The sequence below is a fragment of the Neolamprologus multifasciatus genome, chromosome 17 (assembly GCF_963576455.1).
Source record: "Neolamprologus multifasciatus chromosome 17, fNeoMul1.2, whole genome shotgun sequence".
Taxonomy (NCBI): Eukaryota; Metazoa; Chordata; class Actinopteri; order Cichliformes; family Cichlidae; genus Neolamprologus; species Neolamprologus multifasciatus.
In genome coordinates, this window is record NC_140455.1 from 5,409,503 (window position 1) to 5,427,568 (window position 18,066).

Below are 18,066 nucleotides of genomic sequence, written 5' to 3' on the forward strand. Positions count from 1 at the left end.
CCTCTATGATCTCTATGGTGGATTAGGTGATCACATTACATATTATGTAATCACCTGATCCATCATAGAGATCATATATATATATATAATGTTATTATATATAATATATTGTAGAGAGAGAGATGCTCTCTTTAGGGGTCACAACACCAGAGGCCCTGCCTCTATGTCAACCCTGATCCCAGCTTTCTCCTTTTTCACACCAACCCTCATCATGTCCTCCTTCACTGCATCCATAAACCTCCTCTGAGGTCATCCTGTTTCCTCCTGCCTTTGTCCAGTATTTCCACTATCCCTCTTCTGCACATGTCAGAATCATCTCAGCCTTGTCTCTAACTTTCTCTCCATACCATTCAGCATGAGCTGTCCTTCTTGTATACTTATTTCTGTTTCCTGTCCCTCCTGCTGACTCCAGATCCCCGATGTAATCCCACCCTCACCTTGAACACATCTGTCACTCCTATTGCACACCTCACCACTGCCTCACTGTCCTCATACATGTCCTGCACCACCCTCACATCCTGACTTACCTCATGCAGTACCACAGTTCCTCTCTTAGCATCCCATCATATTCTTTTGCCAGATCCACAAAGAGACAGTGCAACTCTTTCGACTTTCACTATACTTCTGCATCAACACACTCAAAGCAAACACCACATCTGCACTGCTCTTTTTCAGTGAGAAGCCATACTGCTGCTCATTGATGATCACCTCTCTTCTTAACCTAGCTTCAACAACTCTTTCTTGGTGTGTCTCATCAGCTTTATCCCTCTGTAGTTATTACAGCTCTGCATATCACCCTTGGTCTTGAAAACTGGTACCAGTACACTTATTCATTCCTCACTCTCCAAACTTGTGTTAAACAATCTGGTTAAAAAGTCCTCTCTCCTGAACATCTCCACACCCCAACAGATATGCCATGTGGACCAACTGCCTTTCCTCTCTTCATAGCTGCCTTCACTTCCTCCTTACTAATCCTCTGCACTTCCTGATTCACTAACTTTCCTCCATCTGTCCTCATTTTCTGTCTTCAATAATGTCTTTATTAATGAAGATAATGAGAGAATACTTCCATCTTCTCAACACACTCTCTTCACCATCTTTATCCTTAATCATTCTAACCTGCTGCACATCCTTTTCAGCTCAATCTCTGTCTAGCTAATTGAGACAAGTACTGTTCTCCTTCCTTAGTGCCCAGCCTCACATACAAGTCAGTGTAAGCTTTTTCCTTTGCCACCTCTATCTTTGCAGTAGGCCTGGACTCCCAGTATTCCTGTCTACTTTCTCCATCTCCCTGACTATCACACTTTCTCTTAGCTATTCCTTTGAGGAACTACAGGAAGGTGTCCAATCCACCACCAAGTCTTCTTGTCCTCTTTTCTCTCTCCAAAAGATACACCAAACACCTTCTTTGCCTTTCTCTCACCCTTCAGTTGTATTTTCTCAGTCATCTGGTAACTCTTCCCTTCCACCCAGAGAATGTCTCTACTCCTCCCTGAACTAACAACTGCACAACATTCTTCCTTCTTCAGCTTCCACCATTTAGTTCTTGTCTCTGCCTTCACTCTCTTCCTCTTCTTGACGTCCAAAGTCATCCTACAGACTAGTGTCCAATGCTGCGTGGCTACATTCTCTCCTGACACCACCTTGCAGTCTCCTATCTCTTTCAGACTGACCCTTCTGTTTAGGATGTAAGCCACCTGTGTGCACTTTCCTCCACTCTTCTACGTCACCTTATGTTCCTCCTTCTTCTTGAAGTATGAGTTCACCCCAGCCATTTCCATTCTTCCTAATTTTGACCTTCTGCATTTCTCTGCTTAACACCATACCTACACCACCTCCACATTATATCTCTTTCCTTCACCTACATGGCTACTGAAGTCTGCTCCAATCAACACTCTCTACCACTTTATCAAACTAACTGCAGAATTCCTCTTTCTCTTCTAACTGACATCCAACCTTCATCCAACCGGTGTCCTGCACACACAGTAAATCTACCTTCCTTCTCTCCATTCATATCAGCCAGCTCTCTCCCTTTAGCCAGTCATAGTACCTCCACACTCCTGCCTGTCCTTCTCTTCGACTCCTAACACGCTTCTCCCCTTTCCTCTTCCTTTGTCTTTGAATAGTAGCACAGTTTCCATCGGCTCTCTGTTGGCCAATAGCACAGGAGGCAGTAATTGTTAACCCAGGTACCGACTGATCCGATATGGAAATACACCAGATGCCATTCCTGAAACAGCCCTCTCTGTTTATCTGGGCTTCGGAGTACACTCCCAACTCCACCCCCCATACACTATCAGTCAAAAATTTGGCCACCTTTTGACTTAATGTTTGTCTGTGTTTTACTACTTTCTACATTGTACATACAAACTGAAGACATCAAATATATGAAGCAATATATATGGAATTATATAGCAAAGAGATAGCTGATATATAACTCTAAATATGTTTTATATTTTAGATTGCACCCTTTGCTTTGTTGACAGCGCTGCAAACCTTTGGCCTTCTCTCAGTGAGCTTCATGATGTAGTCACCTGAAATGCTTTCACCTCAAAGGTGTACGTTGTCAGGGTTCATTTGTGGAATTTCTTTCCGTCTTTATGGGGTTTGGGCCATCAGTTGTGTTGTCCAGAAGTCAGGTTGGTGCACAGCTGACAGCCCTATTTGACTACTGTTAAAATTCATATTATGGCAACAACCAATCCGCTAAGTAAAGAGAAACTACAGTCCATCCAGTCCAGTTTAAGAACTGAAGGTCAGTCAGTCTGGAAAAATGCTAAAACTTTGAATGTGTCCCCAAGTGCACTCGCACAAAACATCAAGCACTACGACAAAACTGTCTCACATGAGGCCCGCCCCAGGAAAGGAAGACCAAGAGTCCCCTCTGCTGCTGAGGATACATTCATCCGAGTCACCAGAATCACAAGGAATGGACATTAGACCAGTGGACATCTGTGCTTTGGTCTGATGAGTCCAAATTTGAGAACTTTGGTTGTACCTGCCATGTCTTTGTGCAACGCAGAAAAAGTGAATGGATGGTCTCGGCATGCGTGGCCCCCCTGTGAAGCATGGAGGAGGAGGTGTGATGGTGTGGGGGGGCTTTGCTGGTGACACTGTTGGCGAGTCATTCAAAACTGAAAGCACACTGTACCAGCATGGCTACCACAGCATCCTGCAGTGACCTGCCATCCCATCTGGTCTGTGTTTAGTTGGACCATCATTTATTTTTCAACAGGACAATGACCCCAAACACACCTCCAGGCTGTGTAAGGGCTCTGTGACCCAGAAGGAGAGTGATGGAGTACCTACCAGATGGCCTGGCCTCCACAGTCACCTGACTCAATCCCATTGGAGATGTTTTGGGATGAGACGGAGCACAGAGTGAAGGCAAAAGGGCCAACAAGTGCTCAGCATTTCCGGGAAATCCTTCAAGAGTGTTGGAAAAGCAATTCAGGTGACAACCTTATGAAGCTCATGAAGAGAATGCCAACAGTGGCCAAAGTAGTAATCAAATCAAAGGGTGGCTACTTTGAAGAATCTAAAATCTAAAACATGTTTTGAGGTATATCTCACAATTTGTTTACTACATAATTCCATATGTGTTCATTCATAGTTTTGGTGCCTTTAATGAGAATCTACAATGCAAATAAAGAAAAAACATTACATTAGAAGGTGTGTCCAATCTTTTGACTGGTAGTGTATATATCTAGGGGAAAATCTGAATATGTGCATAGCCCTCTAAATACCTTTGTTTTTCTTTAATTCTAGTGGTAGGCAGACGTACAACAACTAGAGAGCCAAACTGATGCACACAGCATCACAAGACCACCAAGAAAACCACAGAAGGCATAGGATAAATTATAACAATGCCAGAGCAGCTTGGCTACATCTGACGAGATGCTGTCAAACAGCATCATTATATTCTCTTGGCCACTTGTTTTGCAAAGCCAATAAATAAAAGATCCCAGCTTTTAAAGAGGAAGTAACCATTGATACAGTGACCAGAGGCTCTAACACCAATACCCTATGAAGGTGCTGGGAATGGAGAAGAAGCACTGTCACAATGCCAGTTGCACCCACTGTCTTTAAGATGGGTTAGAGAGACAGCCACATGAAGAGCCACAGAGACCCAGACTTCCCTTGTCCGATTGGCAGTCATCAACAGGGTTGTCTGCCTTACCAGTCCTGGGCTGGTGTGGAGGGAGCAAGTGGGCTTAAAGAAAAGCTGCTCATGCTTTTTCAGGGCAAGAGAGGCTGGGCATGAATCACCTTTAGTGTGATGTTACCAGCTTATCACTGCGCAAAATAAATTTTCTCATGGATGCATTTCCAATGTTTACCATATATTAGGAGAAAAAGTTTATTTATTGTATGTACAGTTAATGTATGAAACACTGAGTAAAAGAAGGTAGATTATACATTTAATGTGAATGTTTGATTTGTGAACTAATGAATATAAATATACACTGCCCTGTGATGGATTGGGAGCTCTGGTTGACGCTGTAGATAAGCGGTTAGGAAAATGGGTGTCTGAATAGATGGGTGCTGTACATTATAATAAAGACTTGAATACATATAATGCTTTCTGAGACAGAAAAGAAAATGAAATTTAAAGTTGTTTCCTAGCTCCTTCTTGGTAGAAAGTAAGTTGTCAGCAACTTATGTGCATGACCATTTTTCATTCAAACAGAACATGTCTAGTCCATAGCCTTCTTTAATTATTTTAAAACTACTTATACTAAGCAACTCTAAAAATGCTTAGCCATTAGAAGAAAATAAAAATTTGATCATCATTAATGAAACTTTGAAATATCTGGTTTTCCATCAGAGCAGATGAAATACCTATTTTGCATTAAATTGAATCATTTGGCTTCCAGAAGGGCTCACCCTGAGTCCATTCTCTTACTTTATTGAGAAGTTATGATATATAGCCTGACAACATAGCGAGTACTGAGGATGAGTTTATGGTAATTTAATATGGAAGCTGTGAGGCCCATTCAGTGTCCTGTTCTTAGCCATGGGAACTACTGGCTGCCTGCATAGGTATAGGGAGCTCATATAATGGACATGATTATCCTCACTATGGACAATGGTAAACTACCAAAGCATCTATCTATCTATCTATCTATCTCTCTATCTCTACTGATGTATAATTAGTAAAATTAAGTAAAATTATGTTGTACATTTAAATCTGACTTTAGATACATTTTAGTATGTGCTTTTATAGTGTGTACTAAACTGTACTAAGAAATGAAAAATGTGCCTCAAGGATGACAAGTGCAGAATATTGTGCTACACTCTGCTCCCAACTTCACTGATGCCCTGCACCTCCCCCACTGCAGCAGGTATGGGGGAGGTGCAGGGCAGTATTTTCAGCACTTTGGCTGTCCTGAAGGCAAAAGAGAATCCAAACCAGGACTAGCAAGGTGTGCCTAATACAGTGGCCGTTTACAGTGTGTGTGTAAACAACCAAAACACACACACATATATATATCTATATCTATTTTATATATATATAAAATAGATATGGTAATGGATCTTAGTTGTTTTCGACTACTGATATGCATTAAGCCAATTTAGACTGTAAAGCTAAATGTTACTTTAGATTAATTTTATTATGTTGTTTCATTATGTGTTTAAACTGTAGTAAAAACAATGTCAGGCTTCCTTTATTTTATATAATGTACAATGTAAATCAGGTTTAAGAGTGAGAGCTGAGAAGTAGAGAATACTTTGGCTCTCTGCAATTCCTCTTTAAGATATCATGACCCATCAGTGACCCGCCCCTCCCCCCGCGCACCTGCACTGCACGCTCTCAAACTTTTGCAGGGCATTGCTTGCATCTCAACTAGGGGTGGGTTTTTATAATCGATTTATCGATTAAAATCGATTCTGGCTTGGATAACGTAAAATCGATTCATTAAAATCCTGAATCGATTTTTAATATAAATTTATTTTGCCCGAAATGCCAGAATCTCTGGTGAAATCTCACAAAATTTCAACAACCACCAAACAGCTAAGACAGTAAATGAGAGCAGGAACATGGATTCTGCACAAAGACTTAAACACACAGCGCAACCCGCGGATCAGAATCAGTGAGATGTCGCCTTTCTCACAGTCGGGGCTGAAAGCCAACAGCTGGCTGATTCTGATCTGTCGGCGGTCCGCGCTTTGTGTTCACGCCCTTTATGCGCTGATTCTAAAGCTGTTAGTTTTATCTCTCTCCAAACAATATTGACCGAACCAGCAGCAAAAGAAGATCCAAACTAGGCTTCACATAAACAACGTCATGAATTCACTCTGACTTTTGTTTTGCTTCGACCACATGCACAGCTCTCTCTCGCATGCTCGCTCTCTCGCTCTCTCTCTCCCTCTCTCTCTCTGTACTGTTTTCTGCATTATTCGCTTGCTTGTTACGCACAAGTCTACCGTTGTTTACAGCGCTGTCGGCCGACGTTTTTTTTTTTTCGTTTTATATACTTCCGAAAACCTAATTTCTGCCGTTCAATACCGAACAAATTTAAACTTTTTAAAATTATGCAAAATGCAAAACGCTCAGCCTTGTCTCTAATAAAACCGCTGTAACTTCAGAGGTAATGTTCATGTGTTGATTAATGGTTTTCTTTCGTTTTTGATCTACTGCAGAAAATTTTTATAAAATCCCAGAACAGGAAAATCACCGTCATGTGTTTCTGTGTTTTATCTTCAGCTACTTTGACACAAAGGCCTGTGATGCTCACACCTTTGATAACGTCTTGGTGTGTCAGCTTCCTTTTTATAGATACAAAAATATGTAAATGTCCTGATCTGAATTATAATATTTCTGACTGTCAAAATTTCCCAGATTCAAATCAAAGTGAGTTGAATCGAATTAAATCGAATCGAATTAAATCGAATCGTGGATCGAATCGATTCGGGACCCTGTGAATCGGAATTGAATCGATTCTAGAAATCAGTGACGATACCCAGCCCTAATCTCAACCATTCAGTCCACGGACGGAGAAGCTGCATAATTAAACTGGAGATCGCAAGATTTAAAACAAAGCTTTCCGCAGGTAAGATTTCACATTTTGTCTTCATGAAAACTGTGCATTTTTTTTTTATGAAATGAAACAAAAAAAGGTATCTTACTTCAGGTTTTATTTTTATTTTTTTAACTTGTACAATGCATAAAGTTCGTCTCAGTTAATAGCAGCTTGCTAGCAAACAAACGGACAATTATACATCTTCAAAATAAAAAGAAAAGAAATTCAGCAGCATGGGATATTTTTTGGCAAATTTGATGTTTTTTGGGAATCCAAAACTGATCTCCTTTCCCCTTAATCACGGACATTTATTTAAGGAGGAGTTTACATTTCAAAAAAGCACAACAGCTTTGAAAAATATCAGTAGCTGTGTCCAAATTCATGGGCTGCATCCTCCTTAGGCCCGGCCTTCGCGGTCTTCGTGGGTCGCGTCCTCAGGAGGTCGGGTAGGTAGGAAGTAAACGGCTGTGAAATTGGACAGTCTAGCATCACCGCTGTCTCGGTGGAGTTTAATAAACTCGGCCGTCTGCTCCTTGCTATCTAAAATATAACAGGACACTGGAGTAAATTCTTGACCGTCTCACACTTCTGTTTAATCCGTTTTCTGTTTGACGTTTATTCAGCTGTGTGAAAACAAAGGGGGGGGGGGGGGAGTCCGCTGTTCTCGCCGGCTGTAATAATCCTCGACCTCGCTGTCTGTTATGGAGCTGGCGGGTCACAGACGCCTCCGAAAACGTCGGAGCGCGTTTGGAAATATATGATATCTTGATAAATCGAGCAGATATTTGAAGTTTACACAGCTACATTCTCGCTTGAAAATAACTCAAAAGTTTATTATGTGACCCAGAAAGAGTAATATTTAAAAGTTTTTAGCCCCGCTCGTCCGCCATTGCCGCGTTTGAGTTTTGGACGAAATGCATTCTGAGATATTTAGCTGTACCAAGTCCACACAAGTCACCACTGATGCATGTTCGATGAAACAGGCGGAGCGAGAACGCGTCCGGGATTTTTTTGCGTTCTCGGCTTGATGCGTACTTTGAATGTCTGTTTCAATGACTGAGCGGCGTCTGTCCGTCCAGTATATTTACTAGTGTAGCTGCACATCAGCATGACCCAGATGAGCAGATGCTCTGTTTAGTCTCGTTTGTCTTATTCCTCACGTTTGTTGTAGGTGTTTTTCACTGTCAAACATAACTGGACAGAAGGCCTGGCATTCTGCTGCTAAAGTGGGCTTTAGAAAGTGTTTTTTGTGGAACATCAAGGCTGCCATGTAGTATTCATTTGGCTATTTAAAGCAAATAATGTAAATGCTTATACATAATGTAAGCCTTTGTATGGTGTGTTATAACTTTGCCTTCAAACAATCAAAAGTGTGTTCATGTGTTGTCTCTTTGGTCACTATGTTTTAGCATTATAATATGACACACCTTGGAGGAAATGATAACATGCTGTCCTAATAGTGTTTTATGTACAGAGAGTTATTAATAAAAGTATGTTGAAAAAAGGAAAATGATGTAACTCTAACAGTGTGCCAATCAGAGGGCATATAAGCTATCCTATATAAAACACTTAAAAAAAAACCCCTAACACTACTATATTTAAAATGGGTGAAACATTGTGATGCTCTGTGGGGTTTTTTTTATTTTATTTTATTTTTTTTTTATAAATGTTATTCTTTTTATGTTACTTTAAATTGGTAGAGTTGCAGGTCACAGTTTGTACATCAGGTTCACCTGCATGAGAGCTCACTGTTAAGCAACCCCGTAGCCTTATTGAGGTGAGCTTCAGTAAATAAATCAAAAGGAAAAAGAAGGTGGAAATAGTGGAAAGCACAGTGCAGTCCAGTTATATGTTAGAGATGGGTAATGGGCTGCTTTTCCTGCTTGCTGAAGAATAAGAAAAATGTTGGTGCATTTGTGCTGTATCACCTCTAAGCCATTATTACTTAAATGTAACTGAGAAGTAACTTTGGATTTTGTCTTTGGTATTAGGTCGAGGAAGCCATGGCAGCAAGCCAAACACAGGTATGTGCCTTTTTTGATCAAATATTTGAACATGTAATTGTTACTGAATCATATGCAGGAATGTTAAAGTCAAACAGCGTCTTTTTTATCTTTTTTCTTTTTTTAAACATGACTATGTCACCATAGTAACTGATGACGAACACATCATCTGGTTGGAAGCAGGTTAGATTCAGAGTTTCTGTTTAAAATAGACTGGAAGCCCCCGTTTTCACTGATTCTTTTATTTACAGCATATTTTAAGTGTGATTTAGATTCTCTGCTGTGGGAATACATTTTAGATGCGCCACCTTTTAAGCGTCACCTTTCTAAACTCGAGCACTGCAGTTAACAGGTAGATTCTTCTGTTTCAGTACAGCTAGCAAACAATGACAAAGCACTTTGAGACTAAAAGTGAAATTTGACAGTCTTTACTTGGTTTTTAACATAAACTCATTGCTGCAGCCAGGGTTACAAAGTGATCCCTCTTAGACTTCCTTTTATTTTTAGTTATTCTTTCTGTCCCTAGTTAGCTAACATAAACTAATGTAGGGTAGAACTGTTATCAGTATCCATCCAACCAACCAACCTAGTGACCTCATAGTCTGAACTCACCCAAGATGGAAATACACATGCTGTAAAAACTTGTTTGTTTTTTTTTATAATGAGCTTCACTGACAGTGTTCAATCGGAGATTTCTTTTCTTTTCTTTTTTTCCTTTTCTTTTTTTAAAGAGTAGGCCTCCATAGTGTCATCTAGCCTTAATGTATGTAGTGCTTCAGGTCAGCTTTAACCTTGAACATTGGATATGTATCCAGAAATGTTATGTCTTTTCAAATACATTTCTAGATGTTATTTCTATATCAAACAGTATTTGAGTGTATCTTCATAGCAGCTTTTCTTATACAATAAGTTTGTGGAATGAAAACAAAGTCATCTTTGTTATATGCCACTAGTTTGACTTAAAAAAAAAAAAGTTTCCTTGCAATAAAGGCTGTCAGCATACGGTAGTAACCCATCTCATTTTAGTTCATTATTCTTTTACAGCCTCACATCTATAAAAGAAGGGATGCTGTGTAGAATGTAAATCAAAATGGAATTCAATGTTTTTCAAATCTCATAAACCCACATTTTGTTAACAGTAAGACATGTAAAACATTTCAATTGCTTAAACTGAGAAATTGTTCCATTTTAAGAAAATTATAGGATCATTTTGAATGTGATGGTAGTACCATGTCTCAGAAAAGTTAAGACTGGGCCTTGTTTCCCACTGTGAATTTTCTCTTTTCTTTTTACAGCATTGTAAACATCGGGGATCTGAGGAGACCAGTTGCTGGACTGTAAGGAGAGCAATGTTGTCACATTCTTGTCTGATGTAAGATTTTACCTGCTCAACAGTCCTGGGCCGCCTTTGTCGCATTTTTCGTTTCATGATGCTCCAAATGTTATGAGTAGGTGAACGGTTTTGACTGCAGGCTGGTCATTTCAGCACTCAGAGTATTGGACTATGAAACATTGCCATTATAATACATGCACTATACAATTTACAGTTGTTTCGCTGAAATATCCAAGGCCTTCCCTGAAAAAGATGATGTTTAGATGGGAGCATATGTTGCTCTATAACCTGTATTTTTTTTCGGCACTAACGATGCGTTTCCACATTTGCATGCTGCTAGCTCCATAGGCACTAATGCACCCCCATACACTAAGATGTGGGCTTTGAAAAACATTGCGTTCTATTTTAACTTGCATTTTACACAGTGTCTCAACTTTTGGAAGACAGTTTTACAGCTTTATTACATAACTCTATCCTTATAATTGACTTCTTCTCATGATGATTATTATCTTTACCTATTCAGGAGGAAAGTGATTGCTCTGAGCTGGATTTCTCCATTTGTTCAGGCTCTGAATACGTGCCAAGTCACATTTCAGACTTAAGTGATGAGGACACCCACAGTCTACAAAGTAAGACACTAAAGATCACTGACGTTTCAAGCAATAGCGACAGTGATAATGAAGAACTGAGAAACATGACTCTTAAAAAGACACCCAGAACATATGGGAAAAGAAAAAGAAATGATCACAAGGGAGAAAAAAAGGCTAAACGGAAATCAGAGGTGACTGTAAAAACATGCACAAAAAGAGAGGACAACAAACGAGTATGGGACAAAAAACATTATTGTCTTTACTGTGGGAAGTCCCAAGCAAAAATATCGAGACACCTGCAAAGGAATCACATGGAGATTAGTGATGTGGCATATGCCTTTAGCTACCCTGTAGGTTCCAAAGAAAGGAAGGATCTTCTAGAACAACTTCGCAATAAAGGAGACTTTAAGCACAACACCAAAGTGATACAAAAAGGCAGAGGGCAAGTCGTAACATGGAAGCAGCCATCTAATGAAGCTATAGCAGGAGAATATTTACCTTGCCCTTTTTGCTTTGCAATGTTTATCAAAAAGACATTATGGAAACATTTGCTGTCATGCAAAACTAAAAAACTGTGTGCGCCAAAAACTAGACATTCTAGAGTCCAGAGTTATTCTGCACGGCTTCTTCCAATAAAACATTCATCTAAAGGATGTCAGACTATTATCAACAACATGCGACAAGATCAAGTGTCCTTTCACATCAGGAGTGATTCTCTGATTTGCAAATATGGAGAATCGCTATATGCAAGACATGGCCGTGTGAAGTCTAAGCACCAATACATTGCACAAAGGATGAGGGAGCTTGGCCGGTTCATGTTAGCTGCAAAAAATATGGAGAAGACAGTGAATGTTCTTGAAGATTTGTGCAAACCATCAAAATTTCAGTTTGTTGTCAGTGTTGCCAAGCATCTTGCAAACTTTAGTCCAGGCAAAAATGAATATGGCAAACCGTCAACAGCAGTCAAAATTGGATTTTGTCTTAAAGGAGCAGTCGAGGTCCTGATTGGACAGACTCTTATGAATGACGATGACCATGCAGAGAAGAAGGCCAAAAAATTCTTGGAACTTCTGGACAAAAACTGGAGGAACAGTGTATCTGTCAGTGCTCACCAAACAATACAAGAAAAGAGGTGGAATAAACAGGATGACATTCCCCTCACCAAAAATGTGATTGCTCTGAGGGACCATCTCCGTACCGTGGAAGGTGAAGCAAGAGAGAGACTGATGCAGCACATGGATTTGGCAGCATACAAGACATTGAACGAGACTGTTTTGGCACAGGTTATTGTCTTTAACAAGCGACGTGAAGGAGAAGCATCACGCTTGACTCTTCAGACCTACAAGGACGTAAAAACAAGTCCCATTAATGAAGACATTTACGAAACCTTGTCACCATTAGAAAAGGAGCTAAGCAAGCTATTAACCCGCATTGAAATCAGAGGGAAGAGAGGCAGGAAAGTGCCCCTTTTTTTGAGCGACAGAATGAAGGAGTCAATCGATTTGTTGGTGAAAAAGAGAGAAGCAGCTGGTGTACCTGCTGAAAATCCCTATCTCTTTGCTAGACCTGGTGGGATGACACACATACGTGGATGTGACTGCCTACGAAAATATGCAGACCAAAGCAAAGCAGAAAACCCTGAGCTTCTGAGGTCAACTAAATTAAGAAAACAGGTTGCCACACTTTGCCAACTCCTGGATCTTAATGATCAAGAGCTCGAGCAAGTTGCAAGGTTCATGGGACATGACATCAGAGTTCACCAGGACTTTTACAGACAGACAGACAAAACCTTTCAAATTGCCAAGATAAGCAAGCTTCTGTTTGCAATGGAGGAAGGTGCTGGCACCTTAAGGGGGAAGAACCTCAGCACCCTGGAGGTTTCTGTTGCTGGTATGTATGACAGAGTATTTATTGTCTTTTTTTCCCTGTCCTGCTATATTGAATTGCAAATGATATTGTGTGGTCAAATAGTTTGACACTTGACTAATCCATAAGATGAAGCTTATAACACCAAATCTGTCTCTCGTTCTCCCTACCTCTGTCTTTCATTCACACAGACACACACCACCACCACCATCAACTTTGCTAAAATGTTAATGAAAAACATCCATCCAACTCTTTTCATGGCTGTTGTGGTCGTGATAATTTTGTGAGGCCACATTGAAAAGCAGATGAGCTTGCTAAAGTTCTACAAGTTGTGCCTCCATCGCTTGTGTCCAGATCACATGCTGCATTGCTGTGCTGCCCTGTCTTTATCACTTCCGTTTCTGCGTTTGTGCGTGCGCCGTGTGAGAGGCTGTGTTGACACCCTCACGAGGGGCGACAGGATTTCAAATAGGTTTGATTTTCTTGCAACCATCCGACTCTTGATTGGGAGCTGGTTGTGAGGTGTTAATTGCTTCTCGTTACCCCATGTATAATGCACGATGACACACAATTAAGGCGAAACTTGGGCCGATCCCAAAACGGACACATGACTGAAAAATCGGCTCAAAATCCCAAAAATTGCACAGTATTTTGCCAACTTTAGAATGTTGGTGGTTAGCACTGTTCTCTAATCAATTACTAGTAATTCATTATCTTTTATAGGTGTAATTCCCCCAGCTCCCAGCCCTCCAGCTAGTCAAAGAGACCCAGGCAGACCGAAGGAACAAGACACAGAAGTGGATGAAAGTAGGTTTTAATAGAGAAAATTGTTGCAAGTAACATTTGTTTGCAGCCCTATTTTACAGCCTGTGTCTTCGTGGTAGACCTGTGCAATCTTCTGCAGTCCAATAACACGGTCATGCCATAACATCTTCTTATTTTACCTATAATCGTAATACATGAGCTCAGTTAAGACAATAAAGATCATGAATTGACAATGAATAGGACTGATTATATTGGTGTTCCTGTTTTGTCCTTTCTGTTTACAGTACAACAGCAGAACACATTTTTGGTTTCCAATGTATCTTTTCAGATGTGAAATATTATGTTAGGTTGAAATGGTGAGCAGATTTTCAAATCACAAATATATTTGCATTTATTGCATTTATTTGTGCCACGGATAGTTTGATCCACTGAGGTTTTTATTTTTTTTATTTTTGATGTAGTGGTATAACTTGTGGTCACAAGCACCATATAATATTAATATATAATCAAGCAACAGTTTTGGACAGCAATTCAGCATCATGGCAGTGGTATGTTTAGAATAAATCTTGGCTTGATAATTTTAGTGAATGTGTTACTCCTAAACAAATCTCTAAATGCTTATTAAACATGTTTCCCACATGCTCAGTGACCTTAAGGTTGCATTTAGTTTGGCTTCATGAGATGATTAGCTTCCAGGTGGACAGGGATGTTACTTTGAATCCCTGTTTGGACAAACAGCTTTTCCAGTTCAGGAGATAACATGTAGAATTCCTTACTAGAGGACCTCAGTCTGAATCCTGACTGGCGTCATCTTAAATTTAAATGGGCACTGGTTTTAAAATACGATTAGTCTTCTAGTCATGATCTACTGCTTGTTGTTTTTTGGTGCATTGTTAGTGTTGTGTATTTTAAAGCTCATGACAATGGAAAGTAGCTTGGGTTATACATTTTACAGTAATTTCATTTTAAAGACTTGTGTCTTTACACAAATTTCCACATTAAATTGCATAATTTCAATATTTCTTACATTTACATTATTGCAGACAATAATGTGGTCCTCGCAGGCAGGGATGATGGCTGTTCTGATAGTGGTGGTAAGTGTTACCTGCTTACTAGTAGAGCCGTTGGCATACAGCCTCATGAATAAGCAGCATTTATGATAAACTGCCTAAAATTATGTGACATTGACTAATATAGGACACTGATGTTAGCTTGTTAGCTTGAGTTCCTAATGGTTAAAAAGAACTGGGTGGCATGTTATAGCCAAATAAACGCACTGTTGGCCGACTTCAGTGCTCAGTAATCTATACAAAAGATAACACTTGATCATGTACACTCACTCTATAGTGAGCTCCTTTATTACAGCAAGAAATAGACTGAAAAACACATGAAATCTGCGGGTTTATCACCACAACCCAGATTCTAATTTAAAAACTGTTACATTTGTCAAACGCATTTTTATACAAATGCCACCTTGTAATGGCTGTGCAGTGTTTTTTTTTCCCTTTTGCTTTTTTAATTTATCTTAACTAAAAGAAGAGTAATTACCATACTCCTGATGGCTAATATTTGATATCTGGCGTTAGTCACAGGTGAAAGTCCCATAGCAGCTACTCAGAGTGATCCTCGGGGAAATGAGGAGGAGGAGAAAGGAGGAGGCAGTGAGATGGATGAAGGTCAGATTTTCCAGAGTCATTCAATAGAAATAAAAAAATCAGTGAATTAGCATGATATGGCACATTAAATTTTTTATTTTTTTTTAAAGACGGAAGTTCTCAGTACTTCGCAGATGTAGATGGTGAGTTTAAGCATTTGTCTGAAATGTAGTGACACTGTTGTGTATTCTAATTAAATTCTATTCAAGTAAAATCTGCATTGTACAATAACAGCTACCATTTTTTGTCTGTTTCTGTTTTAGAAGAGACCAAGAAAGTAACACTCGCCATGAGGAAAAGGGGAAAAACCAAAGTGGCCAAAGCAAAGGCTGAGATGTTTTCAGCTTTAAATGTATTTGATATTTTCTGTTTGCAGTATATGAATCAGGTTGTAGACAATATTGTTATGATGAATGATTTTAGCAGGAATAACTAGTTAGCATCTTATTTTAAAAGGCTAGATGCAACAAGTACTTTTGAAAACAAAATGTATAAAGGTAAATTGGCTGCTGTTTCACTCTGTAAGTATATTACTCAAAACTGATCTCATGTTTCTGTAAACTCAAAATACTTAATTTAAAAGTGCTTACTACATATCTTGGGTACAAAATGTTGAGTAAATTGTTGAACCTACCGTTTGGTTTGGCATTTTCTGTAAATATACACAAGCAGAACCCCATTTAAAAACAAACAACTTTACAACATGTATGTAACATAGTTTAACACTCCATGTTGTCTTTTGTGTTATTTGTAGAGATCCCCCGTGCGAAGGTCAAGAGGCAATGGAGTGAAGCAGAGAAGACGGCAGTGCAAAGATGGCTGGGAAAATTTGTCGCGGAGCGGAAAATTCCAAAAAAAGAACACTGCATGAAATGCTTAGAAGCGGAAAAAGACCTAGTTAATCGCTCATGGAAAGATGTTAAAAACTTTGTGTACAACACGATTGTCACTCTGAATCGAAGGTCTGCTTGTAAAAAACTTTTTTAAGTTAGTTTAAGTTCTAGGTTTTTGCCCAGGATGTTTTTGGTTCGTTTATAAAGTTGTTCACCTTCTTAATGGCTTAATGGTTAGTCAGCTTGAGTGATTTTTCTTTTTAGCAAAAGTCAAAACAAACTGATCAAAGTTATTGATCACTATTTTACTTGTAAGTCATTAGACTTAATAGTTGTCTTAGTTGTTATAATAATTTTTATTCCTCTGGAAGGATTGTGAAATAAACTGAATTTGCTCTTCTTGCAGCATTGTGGGTATTTCCTTGGTAATTATTAATAAAATCTAAAGCGGTATTTGAAATGTAATACTACCTTTTTGTTATGTAGGGTTGTCTTGATAGGTATTGTGTTTATGTATAAAGTTCAGACTGTTTCACATTATTTGGTTGCACTAAAATGGAAAATGGCAGAGAGTAAATGCAACCAGAAAAAACATATAGACGGAAACAAACACAAAAGCACCCCCTGGTGGAAAATGACCCAAATAGCACCCTATGGCAATGTCCTCACTCAGATAGCAAAATGAGTTTTTTTTCTACTTGAGTGTTTTAAGATTTTGAGGTGATTTTTGATTTTGGGATTTTTCCCATTGTTCAAAAATGGCAAAGATTTGTCTGCAAGTGTAGCAGAAATGGTGGTCCTCACTTTGATAGTGCATTTACCTGGTCCTCATGCAAGACAGGAATGTGTGTGTGTGTGTGTGTGTGTTTGAAATATAATTTAACATAATTTACACAAAGGTAGGTTACAGATATTCTTTGCATCATAGGATAATTTACGTACAGAGGAGAGGACCAACAGATTTGATTATAACATGTAGCTTTTATGAGCACACTCACATCTCATATGAATTTTACAATTAACCAGGCCCATCCAGATTTTCCCATGCTGACCCATTACCACATTCTGCCACTGTCACTGCAGTACAGGTCAAAATGGTACAGATTTGTACTTTATTTCAAATTGAACCTTTAAAGGGGCATTTCTGGACTTTTAAAGACCAGTATTGTACTTTTAGGCAAGGCAAGGCAAGTTTATTTGTATAGCACAATTCAACAGCAAGGTGATTCAAAGTGCTTTACAGAGACATTAGAAACAAAAACAAATAAAAAGCATGATTTTAAAGGGATTTTAAGGGAACATTTAAAAAAATGTACCTATAGGTACAAAAATGTTCTCTTGTACCTCTATTTCTGAGAGTGCACTAGAAACGCTACATCCAGATGAACAGAATCAACTTTTTGGGATTTACTTACCTGGATGATTGAGCATGCATCAAGACACCTTAATGTTGGTTCTTATGCAGTACATGTGGTAAAGATTTTTGTATAATTTCATTGTTAAATTGTTTTTTGTTTAATACTAGTACTTGAACTGGATTACACTTTTCTGTTCAGCAGATGATTTAATGGGCATATGAATAATTGATCAATAGTTATTAGACAAAAATCTATATTGTTAATTAAATGTTAAATAAAAATAAAATAATTTTTGTTGGTTCTTTTCAAATGTTCAGACTCCAAATTGATTGGAGGATAGAGGTAGTGGACCTCCTGCTATTTTAGCTGGGGACCCCTGGTGTAGTTTGTAGTAACCCAATGTGTATGTCGGAAAAAGCCAGAAGAAAAAATCCACTCAAGGACAGGGAAAACATGCGAACTCCAAACAGAACAGGCTGAGCTGGGCAGGGATTTAACATTCACTTTGACAGATTGTTACTGGAAAACAGAATCATATTCAATGCTGTTGTGCAGTGTCCACTGGGAAAAACGGTTAAGTTTAACTGTCACAATAACAAAAGCTGCAGCAGAGAACCAGCAAGTGAACCCAAACGACT

At 39.1% G+C, this 18,066-nt stretch overlaps 3 protein-coding genes across 7 annotated transcripts in view; 2 read left to right on the top strand and 1 right to left on the bottom strand.

The window, feature by feature from the left end:
* The window catches only part of LOC146498807 (plexin-C1-like), a 90,896-nt gene that overhangs the window by 12,106 nt on the left and 60,724 nt on the right, over positions 1 to 18,066 (bottom strand). The window lies entirely within an intron of this gene.
* LOC146498808 (tubulin-specific chaperone cofactor E-like protein) overlaps positions 1 to 18,066 on the top strand; it is a 58,014-nt gene that overhangs the window by 6,404 nt on the left and 33,544 nt on the right. The gene's annotated exons all lie outside the window — the stretch shown is intronic.
* LOC146498809 (uncharacterized) lies at positions 6,975 to 16,564 on the top strand. 3 transcript variants are annotated; one of them, XM_085137421.1, is made up of 9 exons: positions 6,975 to 7,055; positions 9,017 to 9,049; positions 10,885 to 12,841; positions 13,541 to 13,624; positions 14,626 to 14,676; positions 15,169 to 15,258; positions 15,348 to 15,380; positions 15,501 to 15,565; positions 15,991 to 16,564. In XM_085137421.1, the coding sequence occupies exons 2-9, from the start codon at positions 9,029 to 9,031 to the stop codon at positions 16,222 to 16,224; spliced, it is 2,535 nt and encodes an 844-aa protein (XP_084993547.1). In that variant the 5' UTR covers positions 6,975 to 7,055; positions 9,017 to 9,028; the 3' UTR covers positions 16,225 to 16,564. The 3 variants fall into 3 exon arrangements, with proteins under 3 accessions (XP_084993547.1, XP_084993549.1, XP_084993548.1); XM_085137423.1 differs by having other exon boundaries at positions 6,981 to 9,049; positions 10,885 to 10,990; XM_085137422.1 differs by lacking the exon at positions 15,348 to 15,380 and having other exon boundaries at positions 6,981 to 9,049.

Bases quoted from the DNA above. Each gene is read 5' to 3' on its own strand.
- LOC146498809 (XM_085137421.1), top strand. From the start codon at position 9,029: ATGGCAGCAAGCCAAACACAG. The intron at 9,050-10,884 runs GTATGTGCCTTT...TTACCTATTCAG, and splicing joins TGGCAGCAAGCCAAACACAG to GAGGAAAGTGATTGCTCTGA. The intron at 14,677-15,168 runs GTAAGTGTTACC...ATCTGGCGTTAG, and splicing joins TGGCTGTTCTGATAGTGGTG to TCACAGGTGAAAGTCCCATA.